The sequence below is a fragment of the Anolis carolinensis genome, chromosome 3, assembly GCF_035594765.1.
Source record: "Anolis carolinensis isolate JA03-04 chromosome 3, rAnoCar3.1.pri, whole genome shotgun sequence".
NCBI classification, from domain to species: Eukaryota; Metazoa; Chordata; class Lepidosauria; order Squamata; family Dactyloidae; genus Anolis; species Anolis carolinensis.
In genome coordinates, this window is record NC_085843.1 from 26428272 (window position 1) to 26453550 (window position 25279).

At 37.5% G+C, this 25279-nt stretch overlaps 1 protein-coding gene across 2 annotated transcripts in view; it reads left to right on the plus strand.

Moving 5' to 3' along the window:
- The window catches only part of ddx10 (DEAD-box helicase 10), a 232214-nt gene that overhangs the window by 52700 nt on the left and 154235 nt on the right, over positions 1-25279 (plus strand). The window contains exons 11-14 of one of the 2 annotated variants that reach the window (XM_008111901.3): positions 437-524; positions 11548-11636; positions 15592-16018; positions 16881-17675. In XM_008111901.3, the coding sequence (XP_008110108.1) occupies positions 437-524; positions 11548-11636; positions 15592-16018; positions 16881-17027 (751 nt within the window). In that variant the 3' untranslated portion in view covers positions 17028-17675. Of the gene's footprint in view, positions 1-436; positions 525-11547; positions 11637-15591; positions 16019-16880; positions 17676-25279 lie in introns of those variants that run through there. The other variant, XM_062974612.1, reaches the window with a different exon arrangement.

The window sequence follows — 25279 nt, forward strand, 5'->3', positions numbered from 1 at the left end:
ATACAGTTCCCTTGTGAGAGATACTGTGCCAATGTAAAATAACATTGGTATATATTTTGATCCCTTGTCATTGTGAGATCAATTTCCCACCTTTCTGTGCATTCAAGAAGCAATTTAATGTTAATTGTGTGGCTTTACCTTGAAAAATGGTTGCCTTTTTCCTAGTCTAAACTGTTCTTTGGGAAAAAGGCCTGAGTTTCTGTTTGCTTTCCTTGCATTATTCATTTCAGGAGAATGATTTTCATGCCTGACATAATTTCAGCTGGGACATATTTTTATCCCTTTTAAAATATTCAGAACGACAGTATTTTTATCCCTTTTAAAATAACACTGGGGATGGGAGAGACTTTGTAGGGTTTTGTAATCCTTTTGGATAAGATAACAATGAGTAAATATGTGGTTTTCTCTCCCTTCCCAAAACCCCTGTCTGAATCAGAATCAACCCTGAGAAGCTGGTAGACATTCAGAAGAAGTTGCAGTCCTTTTTGGCACAGGATCAAGAACTGAAAGAGAGAGCACAACGGGTGAGTTGTCTAGAGGTGGAGCTTTGTTTGAGTTCAGGTTGCTCTTAACAAGAAGGTATCAAGTTAAATTTCCGGTAGAGCTAGGAAAATTAGTGTGTAACATTGGCTGAACCCCCTGGAACACCACTGCCAACCAGTGTGGACAGCAGTGGACTCTTGACTTGGTATTTGGCTTGGTATTTAGCAAATGCCTTTGTTGATGTTTTGGTGTTATGGCACTGCTGATGCAAGGATATAATACATATACAGGTTGAACATCCTTTATCCAATAATCCAAAATCCATTTGTCCTTCCACATTTATAGTTTGACTTGAGTGGAATTCATTATTCACAGATATGATTTGAAATGTTCTTGCTAGGAATCTTTAGATCAGTGATTCCAAACCTTTGAGCCTTCAGATGTTTTGGACTTCAGCTCCCACAATTCCTAACAGTTCGTAAGATGGCTGGGATTTCTGGGAGTTAAAGTCCAAAACACCTGGAGGCCCAAAAGTTGGGAACCACTTCTCTAGATCCTCTAGTGTTGATTCTGTCGTCAACTTCCTCCAGTCATGCTGGAAGTCATAGAAATTAATAGAGAGAGGCTCTTTCAGGTTTTTAAAAAAGACAACCTTTTTATTTGAGGTTTTTTACTTTCACGGGACTTCTGTGGCTCTAACCCAGTGGTTCTCAACCTGGGGTCCCCAGATGTTTTTGGCCTACAACTCCCAGAAATCCCAGCCAGTTTACCAGCCATTAGGATTTCTGGGAGTTGAAGGCCAAAAACATCTGAGGACCTCAGGTTGAGAACCACTGCTCTAACCCCAGAGAATGTGGAGGGCTAGCTGTCCTCCAAAATTGTACACATAGATGGCTGAGATAGCAATTCCTCTGTTTTGTAATGATTCTGTTCATACAAACTTTGTCCCATGCAAAAATTGTTGAAACTATTATATAAAATTATCTTCATGCTGTGTGTTTAAGATGTGTATAAAACATATATACATTTCATGTTTAGGCTTGGGTTCAATCTCCAAGAAACCTTGTTATGTATGTGTGTGTGTGTGTGTGTGTGTGTGTGTGTATACAAATATAGATATTCCCAAATATGAAAAAAACTAAAACCCAAGACTTTTGATAGCAGGCTTTTAAAATAAAGAATGCTCAGCCAGTATTGTAAATATGGTATATGGCATCTCTTATAAAATAAGCAATTCTGTTTATTGAGACTGAAGAGTTGTTCTCTGGCTTCTGCCGAGGAACGATGTAGTATCGTCCTAAAAAATAAATAAATCTGTATTGTAGAATTAAAATCGTCACTGAGGTCTTGAACCTCATAGCTGCAGTGACTACATCCGTCATTTTGATAATACAGCTGCTGCTTTTCTTCAGGCAGCTGGGAAGGCAAGGCAATAGCTCTAAATATGTTCTTCTGGGAATTAATTCTCCACCGATAATATCTTTTGTGCACATGTTTGTTTGTGTAGAGTATTTATAACATGTCCTTCTGGATCCAATCATGAGGCAGTGAACAAGGAACTAATATGAAAATAAAAACAATACAGCATTATAATATGACTTTGAGGCACAAAAATCCCTAAAACACAAAAAATACATACAGGATAATTCAGCTGGTTTTTTTTAAAAAAGAAGCAAAGCAATAAAATATCAATTAAAGTTCAGGATTACCAACCTTGCATAGTTAAATGACTAAAATGAGTAGGTTTTCAAAGATTTTTTTTCAGTGTCACAGTTGAGAAAGGATGGGCAAATGCTCTTCCCTTGGGAAGGGTTGTATAACAGCCACAATTTAGAAAGCCTTGTCTTTATCCCAGTTTTAAATGCTTTATTAGCACCACTAAGTTTTATTCACTGAATGAGGAAGCCAGAATTATGTGAGGATTATATAAGGAAGGGTAGTGGTTGCTCCCATTGGCTCTGTCTCATTACAATTTACCTGTATGACTGAATGTTCAACAGAAGATGTGAATGAAGCTGTAGTTTTGGGCCAACTGACTAGGCTTTCCACATAGAGTGGACAACATTTTTGTGCTGTTTCTCTGTTATTGCAGATGTACTACTGAAATTAGTGTGATTGTGATTAAAAAAGGAAACCGCTTTACCTTTAATGCTTTTGTGCATTAAAATAAGATGCATTAAAACCAGTTAGTGCCTCTGGGGGGGGTTCTATGTGCCTTGTTCCAATAAAGAAGCACTTTCTTTAAAGACAGAATGAAGTAGTGCTTTGCTCAAGTGAGTTTCATGGCTGAATGGGAATTTGAACCTGAGCCTTCAAAATCCTAGTCTCACACTTTAAATGTCATGTTGGCTCTGTAAAGGTAATGTAACATGCCTGAGGCATAACAATAGAACAATCACATGTTTAGAGAAATAACATTACCTGTCTCCACTCCCTGATCTTGGAAACTAGGATAATGATAGTGAGATTCAGAAACATTAGCTAGGGTCAGGGCAGCTTGCACATGCAAAATAATAATACTTTTGTTTATCTGGTTAGTGCCAGATTAGTCACTGGATTGAAAGCCCTGTATTTGTGGCCTTATTATAATTTAATAAGGGTAACAGGTGCTTCCTTCTCAATGCAATATATCTGAAATTCTGCTTCAATCTGGAGTCCCTGGTTACATCTTGTATTAAATTGCAGTTGTGGTTTGGTTGTTATTTTTTTGCGAGCTTGAATAGATTCAGTGAATATTGGAGATGCACATCAGAAAGCAGTAATGGAAGGGAACAGAATGGACTTCTTTGGCTTACACTTGGAAAAATTGCAATAAACTTTATTCCGCCATTTTCTAACACCTTTTTTCCAATTGCTTTTTAAAAACACCAGTAAAAAGAAATATAAAATTTAATTGAGTGGAGTGAAATAATCTTAAGAGTTTCAGGATAGAGATAGAATGAGTTCAAACAAGGGCTGTTGTCACAGCTGACAAATCTAGTGATGAACATTACCAGTAAATCCTATTTTTATTGCAATATTTAAGATCCATTTTTATTGCTGGATGGTGCCAGTGTGAATTTCCCATCTGTTCTTCCTTACTGTTGAATAAAGCTGGTGGTCAGTTTCAAAATGCCTATTAAAGAGGCTAAAATTGTTATCCTGGTATAGATTATGGGTGCTGCTCTTACATTTCATTGGGTATTAATACCCAATGATTAGGAAGCATATAACATATTCAGCCTTCTCTTCCCACCCCAGCTTTCTGGAATTGCATCTGTAGATCACAGTTTTCACTTTTATAAACATTTAGCCTGACTCAAGGCCTATTGAGGACTTAGAAGGGCAACTATGAAGGAAATAGACAAAAGTCCTTAAGTATAAAGTTATATAATTGAATATTGAAATCGGGAATCTCCATGCCATTGTATTTCCCATTTCTATGCATGGTTGTGAAAATTGGACTCTGAAAAGCATCAGCTCATTTGAAATGTGATATACAGATACCTAGGATTGCCAAAAGACAAATAAATAGGTCCAAGGACTATTTTAAAACAAAAACATGACTCTGAGTTTGCAAGGCCTGAGCAGGACTTTTGATAAAGTTGCCATCATAAAGTGGCCATAAATAGAAGTCAACTTAAAAATTAACTACAACAATCCTTATTCTGGTGTTGCGTCATATACAATAGACTTTCAATACATCGTGATATTTTGGTGCTAAATTCGTAAATACAGTAATTACTACATAGCATTACTGCGTACTGAACTACTTTTTCTGCCAAATTTGTTGTATAACATGATGTCTTGGTGCTTAATTTGTAAAATCATAACCTAATTTGATGTTTAATAGGCATTTTCTTAATCTCTCCTTATTATCTAACATATTCGCTTATCCAACGTTCTGCTGGCCCGTTTATGTTGGATAAGTGAGACTCTACTGTAGTAAAAGTACACACACAGGAAGATTAGCATGCTAATCCTATCCTCTTTCATATTATTTCTTACCTTCTGCTCTAAACATGATCAGGTATGGTTAACTGATCATTTAGAGAGCTTTCATGCATTGAGAAGACATCTGCAGTCTTTTCTACAGATCATTATAGAGACTAATAATAGAGAGAAAACTGGTATGTCTCCTTCCTCTCATGTTTACATTTTCTACATTATAAATTGTATAAATAGGGTTTTAACTTCATAAAAATAACCTAGATTGCTAAATTATTCAAGGTTGTTGATTAATCAGTTTGGATCTGATCCAAGATCGGATCTGCTTCTTCCCTTTGGTTAGAAATGATTTTTTTTTGCCTCTATGTAGATAGTAAGTAGAGAAATTGCAGTGAGGAGCTGTTTCTGTGACTTCTTTTGCACTCCTTCAGCTGTGTTAAAGAGTTGCAATATGACATTTGCAGCACTCCATATGGGAGTAACACTTTTTACTTTCATCTCAAATGTTTCTCCTGCACATGAGTAGATTGCTTCATTTATTGTCTTCCTTTGGATCTATTCTGTTGGTGGGAGCCTTTGATATTAAAGTTGTCTATATCCATCACTTTGTCGTCAAACCCTGAGGCACAGTTAGAGATATTGCAAAAGAATAGACAAATTGAATCTTGGATTCAATCAAGCTTTATTGCCTGGTTATAGCAGGCATGTTTTTTTTTTTAAAAAAAACCCACATTGTTTTGTTTGTGTGCTTAAACGAAAAGAGTGTCAACCCCCCCTAAAAATTGCAGCTGTGCAACATTTTGTTTATGATACCACTATACTGAACGTGATCCATTTTTAATACCAATATTTTCAATAACAATAGGGTTCGAAGATTATTGAAAAAAAATTGAAATTGCAATCACATCAAAATGTAATCTTTATATCAGGGGTGGGGAAAGTACAGTCCATGAGCCAAGTGTGTGCACAGCCCCTCCTTTATGGCCCCTTGTCACCTGTTCTCTGATCCCCAGATCTCTCAAATGCACCGGTTCCCCCCTCCCCCCCCAAGTGAAATAGTCACTCAGTGTACAATATAGGAAGTGATGTTCTCACCCCACAAAATATGAAATTTAACCAAAAAACAATAGAAAAATTAAGAAAGTAAAAACTGAAAGTAGACTTCCAGACACTTCTAGGGTTGAGTTATAACCAACAATATGACAATCCAATTTCTGTAAAAGGAAAATATGTTGCCCCTGCCATGATTGTCTACCTAGTAAATGAAGTTCACATGTGTAGACAGAGGTCTTTCTCTAGTCTTTTGTTACCCAAGATCTATAACGGGAAGCCATACAGATTGAAGAGGATAATTTATAAACAAGCATAGGCTCTACCTTTGATGCATAAAATAGTAAAGACTATAGCAGTGGTCCTGAACCTTTGGTTTTCTAGTGTTTTGAACTTCAGCTCATACAATTCCTAATAGCTGGTAAACTGGGCCGGACTTCTGGGATTTGAAGCCAGAACATTTGGAGGATGAAAGATTGAGAACCACTGGACTACAGAAACACTTCATTATTTGTATAGGTGAAATATTTTAATTGCATAAGAACATACTTTTTGGTATTTCAGTCCTTAAATTAGGTTTGTATTTTACTATTCATCTGATTGACATGAGCAAGCAGATGGTATGTAGGCTGAGTATCCCCTTATCTGGAAGTCCAAAATCTGAAGTACTACAAAATCCAAACTTATCCCCGTGGATGGCTGAGATAGTGAAAACTTTGCATTCTAATGGCTCAGTTTATACACGCTTTGTTTCATGCACAAAATTATTTAAAATGTATACAAAATTACTTCCAGGCTTTGTGTATAGGATCTGTATGAAATATGAATGATATTTGGGTTTAGACTTGGGTCCCTCCTCCAAAATTTCTCAATAGTAGTAGTAGTAGTAGTAGTAGTAATAATAATAATAATCCTTTAAGTATATCCCACTTTTCTTCCTCACAGGACCCAAAGCAGCTTACAACATATTAAAATAATGTAAACAACAATACAAATACATTGATAAAAATATAAAAAGTCATAAAATAATGTTTAAAACAACAATAATATACATTCACATTTTATGACATCATGTCAGGTCATATTGCACTTTGTTCTATTCCATGACATTATGGTATTTCTTATCACTGCAGCTTAGTTTCCTTCACTAAAGGCCTGCTTGAACAGGAAAATTTTTAATTGGTTCTTGAAAGAAAAAGGGAGAAGAAATGTATATGCAAGTACTTCAAAGTCCGAATAAATTCCAAATCTGGACTATTTCTGGTGCCAAGCATTTCAAATGGCTCAGCCTGTATTCTGGTAAGAGAGAAGGATGGGATAAAAGGTTGTAATTATTCTTCCCTCCTCTATCTTTATGGTTAACTGAAGATGAAGGATGGTCCTCTTCAAACCAGCAGGAAAAAGCAGTGGGGTGATAGAGAGTGTATGGGTGGCTTCAATCTCAGATGTAAGGCAAACCCTCCTCACCTGAATTTTGTGGAGTTGGATTTTGTGATATTGCCAGGAATTTGGTTTGTGAGTTTTGGGCCAACTGACTAGGCTTTCCACATAGAATCATAGAATAGAATCATAGAATCATAGAATAGTAGAGTTGGAAGAGACTTCATGGGCCATCCAGTCCAACCCCCTGCTAAGAAGCAGGAAATCGCATTCAAAGCACCCCCGACAGATGGATCCAGCCTCTGCTTAAAAGCCTCCAAAGAAGGAGAATCCTTTTGAAATATTCAGCAAACTCTCCAAGACCATTCTCTCCCTAGACTGCAATTCCTATACAGTAATCTGCAATTGAGCAAAAACTTTCTGACTTTTGTTGGAGATAATGAAAATTATAGTTCACTAACTGAGCAGATACTGATTTATCTGTAGATAAGGATTTTCAATTAGTTAATTGACCTCCTCTCCTGATGTAGAAGTGAGGCTTTTTTCTCCCAAAAGGGCCACCTGACATGCTGATAAATTTGAGCCCTAGTTTACACTTATGTAGAAGACTAGTAAAGGAAATTTGTAGATCAGTCACTTTTGCAGATTTGCTTAATATTCTGCCTCAATCCATTAGTCTGAGGCAAAATAATGCTACAGAAGCATTTGTTTTCAGCTAACTGTAAATCCGATAATTTTGGCCATACATCTGACAGTGAGATTGTTAATAGCATCACTATTATGTGTCAGGAGACTGGAAAATAACAATGGCTTGTTTTATGTAGAGCTAATGTTACAATATCAATGGTTAATGTGATTTTTTTTTTAATGTAGCTGTTAGACATACATGCTCAGTGAAAGATTTGTGCTACTCTTGCAGTATTTATTGGATGGTATCCTTCTCATTACATGGCCCTGTTATAAATAGACTGTAAGAGCAAGCAGAAAGACACTGATGAGTTACATAAAATCAAAACCACAAAATTAGACTGGACCAACAGATGTGTAGAATGCAAACAAAAAGCCTACTTTACTGCAGGATTTTTGCATAATTGATATCATGGTATATATTTGTATGCATGTCTCCACAAAGGTACTGCTGTGTATTATAAACAAGTTCATTTTTAGTTGTTTTGAAAGACTGGAAACCATAATATATGGTAATAGATATTCACGAATGTGTTTTGGAAAGCGGGAGTCAAAACAAAAATTGCATACATGACCCACTGAATATATGTGTAAAAGTATTTCTCTTTCTCTTTCCCAAACAAAAATTACAGAACAGTGCTGTGGAAACATAAAGCAATATGATTTAACGAATTATACACTTGAGCTACCAGCCAAACGAAAGGCCATGCTGGTAGCAGCAGGTTATTCAGTTTTATAGAAGTGATTTTCCAGTGTTTTATTGTAGGCTGGATAACATGAAACTGCAAACAAAATGTGTTACTATATTTTTGTTGTTGTTGCTTCTAAGGATGGGTTTTAAGGGCAAAAGTCTGCTGTACAACAAATTCTATTAGTAGTTTAAAATGGATTGTCAAGGAGGGAGCAAACAGCTCCAATTTTAAGAAATAATAGAAGAGGCAGTTATTTTGAAAGGCAAAGAAAGAAACATGTTATAGAACCAATGGGTATGAAAAGTAGATGGTAAACTAAAATAAGCAGAAACATTAAAAATGGTATATGAAAAATACATAATACACTTGATCTTCCATATATGTGTGTTAACCATTCATGGATTTGATTATTTATGTGTTACTATTTTTGCTACCACCATATGTTCTCTCTAAGCATTTCTTTTAGCTTATTTTTTTGCAATTTTTATTTATAGTTGCACTTTCCTCATTTTTGTGAGGCTCCTGCACTCCTAATCCATGAGAAGGTTGAATTCATAGAATCATAGAATAGTAGAGTTGGAAGAGACCTCATGGGCCATCTAGTCCAACCCCCCGCTAAGAAGGAGGAAATCGCATTCAAAGCACCCCCGACAGATGGCCATCCAGCCTCTGCTTAAAAGCCTCCAAAGAAGGAGCCTCCGCCACAGTCTGGGGGAGAGAGTTCCACTGCCGATCAGCCCTCACAGTGAGGAAGTTCTTCCTGATGTTCAGGTGGAATCTCCTTTCCTGTAGTTTGAAGCCATTGTTCCGCGTCCTAGTCTGCAGGGCAGCAGAAAACAAGCTTGCTCCCTCCTCTCTATGACTTCCCCTCACATATTTATACATGGCTATCATGTCTCCTCTCAGCCTTCTCTTTTGCAGGCTAAATTCCTAGTGTACATAGCAATGTTGAAGGCTGAGCATACATACATTTTAAAAAATGACTCTATATAATGTATATGCTTGTATATAATTTTTAAAAATGACAAAAATAACTGCAAAAACTGTATTGCTTATATAGGAGTCAATGTGATACCTCTATGTAGTAGAGGTGCATTTTTTCATTAGTCCTCGTTAAGTTGTATCAAATTAGTTAAATTTGTACTTACAAGGCGATATCTGACATGTAGACGTAGCCCTCGCCAAAAACTTACGGATTGAAACTTACCCAATACTTTTTCGTTTGCATTTTGTAAATCTCGGAAGCCTCCCAAAGTCAGTTTTATTTTTAGTGCAAGGAAGCAAAACAAAACCAAAAACTCTGCCTTTCCTCTTTAAATTAATGGCCTCTCACCATTAGGAAAGGGAAAGCGGGGAGCAGAGTTCTCTGGGAAAGAAAGCACAGAACTCTGGGAAATGTAGTTTGGGAAGGATCCCTATGGCAGAGAATACAAAGACCCGACCCTAAACTACATTTCCCAGAATTCTGCTCACAACAGAAAGACCCAATCAGGAGAGGGGAGAGATTTGTACCTCTGTAGCAGCAGCCAGTTAGAGTTCCAATAAATTGTTTAATCTGCAAAGAGGAGGACTGACTGATACTTCTAGTTAGTAAATCTCTGGGTTGGGCTGGGAAGAAATCCCCAAATGGATGACGATTGGGGGGGGGGGGGTACCTTCCAACTCAATAGGAGAAGCATATTAGTTTAGAGCACTAGTTCTCAACCCACAGGTTGAAAACTACTGGTTTAGAAGCTGGATGGTCATCTGTCAGGAAAGTTTTGATGTTGCCCTTCTGCCTGGAAGAAGGGAGTTAGACTTGATGGCCCTTGGAGGTCCCCTCCAACTCTAGGATTCTATGAAAATGTAGAGTTGGTTAATATTGGCTTCTATTGACTAATATGTGAGACATTGAATGAAATAGTTGTTGTTGCTTTAAAAGAGTTTTTTTTTGGTCAAAACTAAAACATTCTTTAAAATCAATAGATGTATGAATATTTCTGAAAGCTTGAGGGAATAATCCCCTGTTACCTTGTGTCATTGTATAGAACATTAAAGGAGATAACTCTTATAGTTTTTTTTAAAATGTTGTTTATAAAAACTTTGAAAATTCCCCAAAAATCCGTGAATAAGTGATACGTTCCAAAACTTGATGGGCTAATATTGGTAAATGAGTTCTACCATTGTAGCAAGCTTCACCCCAACAGCTGTAAAAATGAGGGAGAAAGGGACCTCTGAAGTTTTCCCAACTATAGTAATTGTGTGCAATTAGTATAATGAAAAGGTAACGAAATTTCGTTACTCTAGTAGTAACGAAATTTTCACTGACTATACTTTAGAAACACTTTAGAAACAAAACGCCAGCGCCCCCTAATTTTATAATGACTTTTGAAACTTTTTTATTGATTGCACATGTTACAGCACTCCTTTTTCTGATGTCTGTTCAAAGAAATGGTGGCAGCAGCAGCCCTTTGCTGCTTCCTTTCACAATAGAGAAAGAAGGGGGGGGGGGTCTGCAGAGAGACTGCATAGGCTGTTTTTAAGAAGAGCAGATGGGCTTTTACAGTAAGGCCCTACAAAAACTGTCTACTTTAGTCTCTCTGCGGGGGGGGGGGGGGGGGCGCTAATGCAGTAGGCCCCTATTAAACACGGACACTGTTATTCTGTTCCATCTCAATTACCCAAAATGTTGACTAGACCACATTCTTCATACTCCCCCACGTTGAACACTGTTTGGACTGAAACGTCCTGCGTTTTTCTTTGGATACTCAGAGAACAATCTGGCTACCATGTTTTGAACTATTTGGATTTTCCCAACTTGGAACAGGGCTAGTACAATATACAGCTCCTTGCAGAAGTTCAGTCTTGAGATGATCAGTATGTTCCCTGCCATCTGGAGACCCCCCAGCTCTAGGAAGGGGTGCAGGTAGTGTAACAGCTGTAACTGATAATAGGCACTCCTGGCCTATAGATAGGCACTCCTGGAGTAGATAGAGACATTTTAAGATCAACAGTGTAATTTACACCTTCCCCTTATTGGATCCCCTCAAACAGATCTACTCTTTTTCTATAGCTGTTCCTAAGCATGTTCTCTCTACACATTTTTAAAAGTAGAGGAAAATGAGTTTTATTCTTAATGTACCCATGGGACATAACAAGATAATTTTGCCCCCCAAACCTGCCTTCAACTTATACATGAGGTTAAGTTATGCATGAGTATGTACAATAATTAGTTTTCATTGAAATTCAGTTCAGTTGATACAACTTCAAAATGTTGAATGATTCATTTTTAGAGATAAGAATATGCCTCTTTTTCTGCTGTTCAAACAAGTTTCTCTCTTTTTTTTAGTGTTTTGTATCCTATCTACGATCTGTCTACCTAATGAAGAACAAAGAAGTGTTTGATGTTTTCAAGCTACCCATAGCAGAATATGCCCTGTAAGTGCTATAAGCCCTGATAATTACAAAAGATAAGAGTGCTAAAATATGGTTTTCTGTTGCTACTTTTGAACTACACAAACTGATTGTTGCTCAGTGTTCAATATTAGAAATATGAACATTATTTTAAAAATCTGGAGTATGCAAAGAAATGCCCAGCATGCATATTCATTTCTTTATTATATTTGCTGAACTGTAGATAACGTTAGTAGATCAAAACAAATAATCATGTGCTTCTGCACTGATGTGTCTAGGACTCCTTAGGATGAAATGCACAGTGATTGACAGAAAATCCTACTTTTGCAATTATTTTTACCCTTAAGATAGGTTTGCTTTTTAAAAAATTGCAGATAATCTTGCTGTAAAAGATGACATCTTTGGACAATCATAGCTTCTTTGTTCATGTAAAAATGTCCATATATTTGTAGTGTCAACACATCTGTTACATTCTGCTGAAATGTAAACCTTTTTGCAAAATTTTCAGGAACTAGACATATAATATAGCAGAATTTGTGAATGGCAATATAAATACTATACATAAAAAGGAGTGAGGAAGAGTTTTATGTGCATCAAGAATGAGGTGGTCTAGAGCACTGCTTCTTAAATAGTAGGTCCCAACCTCAAATGAGGTAACCTTAGTTTAATATTGGGGTCACAAAAATTTGGCAACATTAAAAGTTTTCTGAATTCCACCTAGTGTCTGTTTTAGACATTTGCACAAATTTGATATCAATAACATGCAGTATTTACTCTGCAGAAAATGCTTCAGCTGTACTTCATACAAAGGAAAATCAGCCTGTTTAGCAAGCCTTGAAAATGTTGTATCAGTAAATGTTTGATTTTTATACCTTTTTATATATTTATAGATCTGGGGTCCCCAGTGGCACAGTGGGTTAAACCACTGAGGTGCTGAACTTGCTGATTGAAAGGTCAGCAGTTCGAATCCAGGGAGCTGGGTGAGCTCCCACTGTTAGCCCCAGCTTCTGCCAACCTAGCAGTTCAAAACATGCAAATGTGAGTAGATCAATAGGTACCGCTCCAGCAGGACGGTAATGGCGCTCCATGCAGTCATGCTGGTCACCTGACCTTGGAGGTGTCTAGGGACAATGCCGGCTCTTCAGCTTAGAAATGGACATGACCAACAACCCTCAGAGTCGGACATGACTAGACTTAATGTCAGGGGAAAACCTTTACCTATTCCTGAGGTCACATACAAATTTCTTGGGTGGAAAGGGATGACAAGTGGAAACGTTTAAGAAGCCTTGGTCTGAAGTGGCCTAAAGAGTTCCAGAGGTCCCTTCCACACAGCTGTATAAAATCCCACATTATCTGCTTTGGACTAGATTATATGGCAGTGTGGACTCAGATAACTCAGTTCAAAGCAGATATTGTGGATTATCTACCTTGATAGTGTGGGTTATATGGCTGTGTGGAAGGGCCCTGAGATGTCTTCAGAACAAAACTTTCTTGCTTGGAATCATAAAGAAAGGTGCATTGATTACCTGCATGTTTTCACCATATAGTCAACCATCTATATCAATAGGTTGTATATCCACGGATTCAGCCAACCACAGCTTGAAAATATTGCCTCCTTCCAAAAATATTCAAAAAAAGAAAAGTTTGATTTTGCAATTTTATATAAGGAATACCATTTTACAATGACACTGTGTGTAATGGGATGGAGTGTGGTATCCACAGGGAGTTCTGGAACGAAAATCCAGCAAATACCAAATATGCACTGTAATTATTCACTGCTTACTTTGTTGACACACACACACATACACTGCAAGCAAAGACTGCTGTAGTAATGTGAGTGTCAGAAATTTTTATATACAATACTGAACTGTAGAATATTAACATGCATTTGATCCTTAATTCTTGGTCATTTTTGTCAGTGTGGTTGCCCCCAAAGGCTGACACCTATTTACATTTCTGTCTATATCACCTTAACCCCAGAACACACATCTCACCTGAGGTTTGAGGACAATAATGCTAGGTGAGGTTTGGTGTTATATAAGCAATAGTTTCTTCATTTAATATGATTGCAGCCATTTTTAAGTTTCAAGTTCAGTCCACAGGGAAATGGGGTGCAGCTTCATAGCAAAAGCCTTCTATTTTTGCCTTTAGCCAAGCCAAAAATTGTCTTTTTCACTGGGGCACCGAAATACTGTAATATAACCAACATGATTCAGAAAAGAAGAAATCCAAATTATTTACTCAACTCACATTTGAAGGCTTTTTCCATAATCGTTATCAAAACTACTTCTTTGCTGACAACTTACTGTTCTACATACAGTGGATGTTAAAAAGAAAATGTTCATCCAAATTTAAACCCTGTAGTTCCATCCCAGAATATTAACATGGATCTTTATATTGTCATTAATATATCTGCAGTGAAGCTGAGAATGCAGATTTTGAGCACTGAAATTCTTTTAACCCCCTTCTTTTGTTCAAAGAACATTTGTCAAGCATTTGAGCCAGAGGGGTTAAAGGACTCTGAACTGCCAAGAAGGAAAAATTATGACCACATTAGAAAGCACTTCAGTACAATACAATATCCAAGAAACAATTTGTTTTCAGTAAAGCTGCAGTACATTTTTGTCCTTCAAAATGATATCAGTTTTTATGACATTTACACCAAATCAGGCTGTTTGGCATTCGTGTGTTCCTAACCATACAACAGTTTTCACTTCAAAAAACAGAACAGATTTTAGATGTGTGTCTCTCTGGATACTGCATCCATGGATTCCATTATCCACACCTTGAAAAAGTAACAAAAATCCCAAAAACAAACATTGATTTTGCTGTTTTATAAAGGGGACACCATGCTGTTTAAGAAGTTTATCTGAAGATTAATAGTGGTGTAAAAAGTCTTCATCCAAATTTAAACCCTGTAGTTTCATCCCAGAATATTAATGTGAATCTTTATATTGTCATTATCTGAGCAGGATTGTACACTTTGTGGATTTTTGAGTTTTACATTAATTGCTAGGATTAAGCAGCTATTTCTCTACTTTCGATATCTGAAAGCTTGTATTTCATCTGCAGCCTATCCTAAACAGAGAGAGTTTTGTCACAGTTATCAGAGCTCCGATAACCTACAGTCTCGACCACAGGTGTTAAACTCAAGGTCCCAGGGCCGAATCCAGCCCACCATGTCATTTTTGTGACCCTCCAGATGCTGGACTGCAACTGCTGTATTCCTCATGATTTGACATCATTATTAGAGTTGATGGGAATTGTGATACAATAACATCTGGAAGGCTGTAATTTGTTTTTTGTTTTTAGTCAGAATAATGGGGTATGAACAAGCAAGGCTTGTGGATACGATGTCTGACTTTAAAATGGCCTTTAACCTTTCTCCAACCTCAGAGTCACAAGTGCTGTTGGCTTGCAATTCTTATTATTCCCAGTCCACATGGTGGATAATCCAAAGTGAGGGCCGTTGTCATTCAGCATATTTAGTTCAACTGGGTAAAAACTAAAGAACACTTCACCATTATGTAAAAAAAATTATACTTGGCTCTCTGTATCCATGGATTTTCCATTCATGGATTCAACAGACTTGGAGGTAGCCATAATGCAGATGTGGCCCTCAGTGAAAATGAGTTTGATACCCCTGGTCTAGACTGTTGTTCCTTTGCTGTCTGCTTAACAAAGGGAACAAATCCAAAATATGGCTAGTGGCAAAATACAGCCAGGAGCAGCAGGAGCTTCCAAAAAGTCCAGGAGAGGGGAATGTGGATGTAGGTTGTGCATTGCTCAGCCCTGAGGTAAAGGCTTGTATCAGATCAGTAAGTTTTAGAATTGGGATCCCATCAACCAGGCCGAGGCGGAAATCAGTGATGAAGATCCCCTGAGTTTCTCTTAAAAATAAAATTACACAGGGTGATTTTATGTATTCCGATAGATTTAAAGCAAAAAGTCTGTTCTTACATGCTTTCCTGATTTTCAGCTCCCTAGGTCTTGCAGTGGCTCCTCGCGTAAGGTTTCTTCAAAAAGTTCAGAATAAAATGCTGGAGAATGAACCTAAGAAAGAAGGCTCTTTACAAAGGACTGAACAGCCAGAAGAAGGTGCACATTTTTCTGTAAGCAACGAAGATGTAGAGAAGTGCAGGGCACTCTTCACTGAAACGGCAGTGTCAAGAGGAGAGGAAATAAAAGAGCTGTCTGGCAGAAACGGTGAAACTGAGGATGACGCATCAGTGGGTACGTCTGAGATAGAAGAAGAGCCTGCAGTGGTCAAGGGTTCAAAAGCTGAATGCTTGAAGTTCTTTGAAGAGGATGAGGATGAGGATGAGGATGATGACACTAAAAACCTCGATGTACTGACTGTAAAACGGCGGAACATCTTTGGCACAGAACCAGATACTGCAGTCTCAGTAAGTTTTTCTTTTAATGATGAAGGGTGTTTGTTCAATATCTGTACTTTTCGTTCATCAGTGTAACTTATATATCATAACTGAGAGAAGACAGGTAGTTCTAACTGAAGCCATTGTGTTCATGTGTTTCAGGAACATAAGGCCCTTCTTTCATTTACTGTGGAAAGTGGTGAGGGCTATGTCTTTTTGGGGCAGTCCTACCATCTCAGGAAAGATGTGTAATGCCATCTGGTGGTAGTGCAAGTTGTGGCATCCTCCTCTTGGTTGGTCACCAGAACTTGGAAGTTACTATTTAGACTATAATCTCTGGCTAGGACATTTTGGGAGTTATAGCCCAATAATGAACTTTCCCATATTTGTGTGGCTGTTGTGTTCGTAGATGTTCTCTCAAGTGGTGATGTGAATTGAAATGCAAGGAAGTAGCTTGTGTGTTTGTAGGGGAATATATAATCAGAAAAACTGTTCTACAGGTGAAAGCTTATGAGACATTTCCCTTCAAATGTGGAGTAGTTATGACATTCCCACTCCGCCCTGTTGTTTTGCTTTCCTTATTGAAAATGCAGTGTACACTAATGTACAGATAGTTTCTGAGTTGCAAACATCCAACTTACAAATTAGTCATAGCTAAGAATGGGGATGAGACAGCAGGCAGTGAAAGAAATCTACCCCTCAGAAGAGAAATTTGCTCCTGAAAGAGTTATCATGGGGAAAAGGTGTCTCCACTGAAGCTTTATCATCAATTTGAGAACAAATCAATGGAACCCGTCTTGTTTGTAACTTGGGAACTGCTTGGATATACTCTACACATAAAGCAAAAAAACAAAAAAACAAACAAAAAACCCCCCTTTCAATTTTTTCTCAGGAAAAGACTGAACTTGGTGATCTGTATGAATTATATGCAGCAAAAGACCATCATATTGCCCAATACTCCCAAGGTAATCTGGCTACATGTTCCGGAAAATTAAAGGGAGAATTTTACTTGCTGAAGATACCAAGGATTCTTTTGTAAAACACGACATAGCTTGTTTTAGTAAAAAAAAGGAAAGCAACTCTTTCCTATCCATTTGCAGTTTTTTTTTGAGGGTTTTCAAGAAGTGTTTCTTGAGGGTTTTCAATTGGTTGAGTGGAGAATGGGTTGCAAAATAGTAATTTATATTGTAGTAATGTGCTCCCCACAATAAAATATGAGACTCTCTGTATTCCCTATATCACAGTATAGTGTGAAATCTCATTACCTAGTTTTCACTTTCTGTCTGTGATTGTTCTTGATGTCCAAGAAGAGGTGCTGAGAGAAACCATTACTTGTTCCCAAATACTTGCATCTGGGTGTACGAATTGACAAGCAGATATTCAACTGAAGCTTTGTGGTCTTTTTGGTTGCTCACGATCCATATTGTTTGGACTGATTTACTTTAAAATTGATGTCTTGGGAGGAGAGCCTTGATTGTCATTTTGACTTTTCCGAGAGACTTGATTTTGTCAAATACTGTAACACTAAAATGTTCTCTCTATAGATGTAGCCATTATCTCATAGACTTCGTTTTACCAAGGCTTTCCCACTTTTGTGAAATTTGTTGAAAACTCAAGCAAATATTAGTCGAAAACATGGAGTTAAAGGTAATGACCACATCTTCAGTGCTTTCACAGATAATAATAATAATAATAATAATAATAATAATAATAATAATAAGTTTATTTGTATCCCGCCACCACAGAAATGTGGTACGGCTCACAGAAATATCAGACAAAACAAATATCAAAACAATAACAATGTACAATACATCAATAAACAATAACATACACCAATAATATTTCTACATTGACCAGAAAAATGAAGCACACTTACTAAAAACATAGAATTAAAAACAGTGAGGTTGTAATGGTAGATTAGCAAAGTGCACATTATAAGTTGCGAACTCAGAAACATAGATAAAGTGCACAGATTCGTTTGAGGTCAATTTGGGATGAGAGGAGCCCTGAGCTAATGTCAAGTAACCAGGAGAAGTGCGATCAATACAAGAAAGGTCGAGGAATACAATCATGATTATGATGGGGATAGGCGATCTTAACCAAGGCCTGGGTGAAAAGCCAGGTTTTTAGGCTCTTCCGAAACGCCATCAGAGTGGGGGCTTGCTTGATCTCCCTAGGGAGCGAGTTCCAGAGCCGGGGGGCCACTGCAGAGAAGGCCCTCTCTCTTGTCCCCACTAACAGCGCTTGTGGCGGAAGCAAGAGGAGGGCTTCCCTCAACCACCGAAGAGATTGTGCCAGTTCGTAGGGGGAGAGACGATCACAAAGGTAGGGGGGTCCCAAACCATTCAGGGCTTTGTAGGTAATCACCTGCACTTTGAATTGGGTCTGGAAAATGAACGGCAGCCAGTGGAGCTCCTTAAACAAGAGAGTTGACCGCTCCCTATATTGGGCTCCAGTTAGAAACAAGGCTGCCGAACATTGGACTAATTGAAGTTTCTGGGCCGTCTTCAAAGGCAGCCCCACGTAGAGTGCATTGCAATAGTCCAATCTAGAGGTAACTAAGGCATGGACCACCATGGCCAGATCAGACTTCACAAGGTATGGTCGCAGCTGATGCACAAGTTTTAATTGTGCAAAGGCCCTCCTGGCCACCGCCGACACCTGAGCATCAAGCATCAGAGATGAGTCCAGGAGGACCCTCAAACTGCGGACCTGCGCCTTCAGGGGGAGTGCGACCCCATCAAGCACAGGTTGCCACCCAATACTCTGATCAGACGTACGACTGACCTGGAGGCCCTCTGTCTTGTCAGGATTAAGCTTCAGCTTACTCACTCTCATCCAGCCCATCACAGCCGCCAAGCACTGGTCCAGTATCTGAGAGGCTTCCTTGGAGTTTGGTGGAAAAGAGTAGTAGAGTTGGCTGTCATCTGCGTAGAGATGACACCGCACTCCAAAACTCCGGATGACCTCTCCCAGTGGTTTCATGTAGATGTTAAAAAGCAGAATGGACAGAATGGAACCTTGCGGGACCCCACAGCTCAGTGGCCAGGGGTCCGACAGGTCTCCCCCAGCTTCACCAACTGGGAACAGCTCTCCAGGAAGGACTGGAGCCACTACAAAGCAGTACCCCCAAGGCCCACCCCGGAGAGCCGACCCAGAATGTCCCCGACATTCAGATCCTGGTATTGCAAAAACATTTTTATTATGTAGCAATAGGTAGTGTAGATTTTCTGTAGGTAAAACATACATTTATACTTTATACTTTTCAAGCAATGATTAATTAGATTTGTTCTTTGAAAAGTTTTAAATGGTAGTCTATTTTAATGACATGTTTAACTTTTCATGAAGACAAGCAGATTTTTTTGTAGAAGTTAAGCAGGGAAAAAACTTGATTTTAAGCAGTAGGTAAAAGTTCTAAAGGGGTTGCTCTGTTTAATTGGTAATTTCCTTCTTCTAAGAAGGAAGGTGCCATTGAGTAGCTGAAAAAATAAAAGAACCAGTCACAAAATAGTACAGCAGGGGAAAAGAGAGAAAAACCTTTAGATGCATAAAATGTTCTATACATTCAGTGGGAACAATCCTTGGGCTACAAGAAATTATTTTGAATATTTCTTGTTTAAAATTCTAGTAACACATGAAGTTTGAGAGAGATTGCATTGCTGGACATACTCAACAAATTGGGTCATTGTGCCTCTGGGGAAAGTTTCCACTGAAAGATTTTGGATATACTACCATTTTATTAATTTTTGAAAAGGTTGTTCCACTAACATTTTCCTTTCCAGAGTATGGTGCTGCCCCATATTCAACTGAAGAAAATTATTATCTGAATCTGCAGTGTGCATAAGGAAATTGAGAATGCATGTAGAACTTCAAACTGGATTAGGTAGCATAAGACCAACAAGGTTTATCTTCACTCTGGATTTTTCATGAATTACTTGGTTTGTGGGAACGACATTACATGCAAAATGGGACCTCATTAATTGGGAAAAGGTCTTGATATTACTTTTAGAAGGATGTCCATGTGTTTTAGCATCTATTAAATCGAACGCTTCTGTTTTTAACTTTAGAAACAAAAGTGACTTGTTCCTTCAGCAAATATCGTTCCTATGTTGACAACCCATTTAATGAATTGTCATGTAGGGAACAAGTTGTCTCATTAATTTTATGTTTTTTTAATGTGTGATATTTTTACAAATAATCCGTGAGAGTCAATCTTGAAATTCATAGTACGATGGCTGGCCAGTGTTTAAATAGCCTGCTGAGAAAGCAGCTGTTGAGCTAAAACAGGTGGGAAATGGGTGTCTTGATGACATTTTAGATATATCAAGAATAGAGTTCCTGTTGAAAGTAAGAAGGAACTGGGTAATGCATGGACAGATGGATTTGGGTTTTGGTCAAAAAGTCGTAAGATAGATTTTGATTTATTGGGCAGGTTATCTTCTTAGTAGTCATATTTTGGTAGACTTTAGTGTTTAATTTGCCTCTTCCTTGATTTGAAGATGTGTTGAAACCTTCTTCTCATGTACTGAACACATTTCCATGTGTTTGTGAAACATAGTACAGTTTTAAGAACGATGCCTTGTTTTTTTTCCAGTTCCTGGTTGGAATCCCTAGGCCTAATTTCAGTTGGTAGTCCTTGCTATAGTAGATTCATTCAAAATTGGATTTATATAAGTGTTGGCTTCCCATTCAACAGTTGGGATTGGCAAATGAATTTAGGGCTCATCTTTCCCAACCCCATGATACTGATCTTTATAGTAATTATGTCCATTTAGGGTCCATAGACAGATCCCCCCCCCCTTAAAAATCTAGTATATAATGTTCCTAGCAATTGCTTACATCAGTTCCATATAATTGAAAAGGCTTGCTTTTTTCTATATGGGTATGTCTCAAGGACTGTTCTTAAGATCACAGTGCTTGACTGACTTCATTTTCATCTAATAAGAATGTGATTACTTAAACTGTACTGTCCAAGTCCATCACAAATTGAAGTTTATAAAAGGCATGTGACTTTCTTAGAGTTACTTGTCTGTGTTATTGGATGTCGATTTTATGTAAGCAGACAGCTAAGGTTAGAATACATATGGAGAGAGACAGTAAAATGAACTATTTTATGAGTAGCAGAACATTAGCCAGCCTTGTACATTTTTCTAAATTCCCATTTACTCATTTCCTTCTCATTATACTCTTTGTTCCTGATTTTTAGCTGTTGTTGTTGTTGTTGTTGTTGTTTTTGGGTTTTTTTAAGGTGGGAGGTGAACACGAAATTCAGACTAAGAATGTGTTTTTGCATTTAGGATGGAGAAAATGAAGTTTATGAATGAGCTGGAAAGAACGATACCTTAGACTGGAAGGATCTTGAATTTGGCATCTAATGGTTGTCAGTTGTGAGACCGCTGTGAGCCCCCCCCCCCCCCCCCATGAGAAGAACAGGATATAAATATATGAAATAATAATAATAATAATAATAATAATAATAATAATAATAATAATGCCTTCAAGCATGAGATTTTCTGACATAACTAGTTATTTGTCCTAAATACAGTAGAGTCTCACTTATCCAACATAAATGGGCTGGCAGAACGTTGGATAAGCAAATATGTTGGATAATAAGGAGAGATTAAGAAAAAGCCGATTAAACATCAAAATAGGTTATGATTTTACAAATTAAGCACCAAAACATCATGTTATACAACAAATTTGACAGAAAAAGTAGTTCATTACACATTAATGCTATGCAGTAATTACTGTATTTACGAATTTAGCACCAAAATATCACAATGCATTGAAAACATTGACTACAAAAATGTGTTGGATAATCCAGAACATTGGATAAGTGAGTGTTGGATAAGTGAGACTCTACTGTATATTACTGGGCTTTGCATATTTACGATAAGGCATTAGCTGTCATTTAGATCTGATGCACACATTTATGTACATCACTTCACATTTGCTAACTGCTAATATATTTGTTGATAGACAGTCCACTGAGTCTGCAGGATATGAAGTGGTGTTGTGCCCCAGTTCATACATTAAAATTATTGTTTATTGTAGACTGAAAATAGGATGAGTGAGGTTGGAATCACTGTTTATTCTTTTAAAAATATTTCTTCTAGATTTTCTTGTTTCCTTTTATAAAAGCTTTGCACGAATACTCAGGTTCCATTAAAAGGTTATAATGTAACCTGACTTTATAGTAGAATATCTAAATAGAGCAGAGGTAGGGAACTATGGAAGACGTAAGGGATTGTATTAGTCCTTTGGGAGACCTTATAGGCCTGCTTCTGCAAAAATAGGGGAAAAAACACATCCCCAAATCTGACAAGAAATTTTAGCCAAAAACAAACCTCCCAAAATTAAATCGACATAGCCATGAGTCGGTGTAAGTACTTACCTTAACTGTTATAAAAAAGGAACCTTTCCCTTCTCTGAGTGGCGAAAGTCCATCCTGGGAGAACCTAAAAGGACCACCAATTCCCTCTGTCCCACTTCTGGCCTTTTTGAAGACTTGGGCAGGAAAATGGTGGTGGTAGTGGCCAAGGGTAGCTTGCCCCGCAGGGGTGATAACTAGCACTTTCCCTATTCCCTGGAATCACCCTTAATTTAACCACGGCACATATCAAAATTGATAATTTTCACCCCCAAACCTGTGGCTTTTTAAATATGCAGTGAATGGGGTAGGGAGAAGTGAGATAGAGGACATAGAAGCAATATGTGGGTGGATTACATAGGAAATGAACAATGGAAAAACTAATTGAAGTATTAAATGGAGAAAATGGAGTGAAGACAGGTCTACCAATTAAGTAGAAGTTATTCTGATTGAAGACATAACATATAGCTTTGACAGATTCTATAACTCTTATTAAAGATGGGAAGAAAAGAGTAGGAGTTGATGATGTATTTTGATGGAAGAATAAAAAACATGAAATTGTTGGCTTGAATGTTGGGCATACAATCCAATAAGGAACATAAGGCATGTCATTTTATTTTTATTTTACAAGACAGGCAAAGACCAAACTTGCTGTCTCAGCAGGTGACTTCTAAAATCCGGTTGTAACAGACAATAATTCTAGAGATGTTCTCATTAGAATGTGTGTCCAGTTTCACTAGTTCATTTTTTATCAAATATTTCAGGCGTTTTTTCCAGCTGCTCCAAGAAAGAGTTGCCAGCTTTGATGCATTCCACCCGCAACATGTTGGTAGGAGTGAATACACGCACACATGAACAAACTGATAAAATGCTTGGTTGATCAGCCAAGTTAATTGATCTCACAGTGAACCTGTTTACAATGAGGAAAAATATTTATATTTTAATTTAAAAAATTGTTTATCAAAATATTTCTCAAGCTGTGTAGACTCTTTTGTAGTAATATTTAGCTCCTATTGAAGACCTGTCATTTACTGTCAGATGAAATAAAGCTTTTACAAGCTGATAGAGAAAGATGATTCTAAATAGAATTTTGACACGAATGTGTGTGTAAATGCATGTATGCATATGAGGAACTACAAATATTTCTCAACCTTGAGCAAAAGCCTCAAAAGAAGAAGACTTGGTAAGTAAACTTTAAAAGAGGTACAGTGTTCCCTCACTACTTCACGGTTCACTTTTCGCGGATTCACTGTATCGTGGTTTTTCAATAAACTGTAAAAGACTATTATAAATCATAAAAAATTACAATTTACAGCCTAAGGAAGGGAGGAAGGAGAAGCCAAAGGGAGAGAAAAGGAGCCCAAGCGGCAACAGGAGGAAAAGGAGGAGATTTATCAACACAGGCTTCGTTGATAAAGACTTTCCTGCTTCTTAGCAGGGGGTTGGACTGGATGGCCCATGAGGTCTCTTCCAACTCTACTATTCTATGATTCTATGATTCTATGACTTAAAACAGTGTATAACTACTGAAACAATGTATAAACATTGAAATAAATATAGTATCCCTACTTCGCCGATTTTCACTTATTGCGGGTGGTCCTGGAACCCAAGCAATTAGTGAGGGAACACTGTACATAAGAGGTAGACATGTTAGTCTGCTACAGAAGAAAAAAAAACATACCTAGAATGCTTGAGACCAAAAAGTGTTTTGTATTCCAGATTTTTATTGTGCATTTTGGAATACAGTAGAGTCTCACTTATCCAAGCTAAACGGGCCGGCAGAAGCTTGGATAAGTGAATATCTTGGATAATAAGGAGGGATTAAGGAAAGGCCTATTAAACATCAAATTAGGTTATGATTTTACAAATTAAGCACCAAAACTTCATGTTATACAACAAATTTGACAGAAAAAGTAGTTCAATACGCAGTAATGTTATGTTGTAATTACTGTATTTATGAATTTAGCACCAAAATATTACGATATATTGAAAACATTGACTACAAAAATGGCTTGGATTATCCAGAGGCTTGGATAAGCGAGGCTTGGATAAGTGAGACTCTACTGTATCTATATTTACATATATGTACATAATGAGATATTCTCAGGATGGGACCCAAGTTTAAATGCAAAATTAATTAAAGTTTCATATGCATCTTATAAAAATAGCCTGAAGGTAGTTATATTTTATAATTCATTTATAATTTTGTAAAGAATTTTATAATTTTATGCATAAAACAACATCTGTGTGCACCGAGCCACCAGAAAGCAAAGGTGCCACTATCTCAGGTGAAAAGATTTGGATTTTGGAGTGTTTCAGATTTTGAAATTCGAGATAAGGGAGCCTATATCTCAGAAGCCATAGAGCTTTATGCATTTGCATGGACTTTATACATATTAAAATATAAAATTGTGTTATGAACCTGTGTGTGTGTGTGTGTGTGTGTGTGTGTGTGAGAGAGAGAGAGAGAGAGAATAAACAAACAAATGCTGCTTTCATATATATATTTTGTTGCCCAACCCAGCATAGTATCTGTTTCTGAAATTTTGAGTGATGATTCATGAATTTGATGAAATGGTTAGTGCTCTCCAAAAGCCTGTAATAACTTTGTTGGTCTCTGGGTTGGCAAAAGATTGTATAATTCTGTTATTTCTGTAAATAATAATAGCAGTAATTAGATAGAGACAGCCCATTTATCTTCACAGATAGGTTTGAAAGAACAAGAATGAACAAATTGTTTCCCTGGATTGGAATGTTAATATTCTAGTAGTGACTTGAATTCTAAAATCAGCTGCCTTCAAAAGCAAAACACCAGAAGCAAGTTGCATCTGAGGATGGCTACTATGGCTAAATGTTAGTTGACAGAGAAAGAAAGGAGATGCATGACATATATGGGAGCCATTGTTCTCCCCAACAGCAAG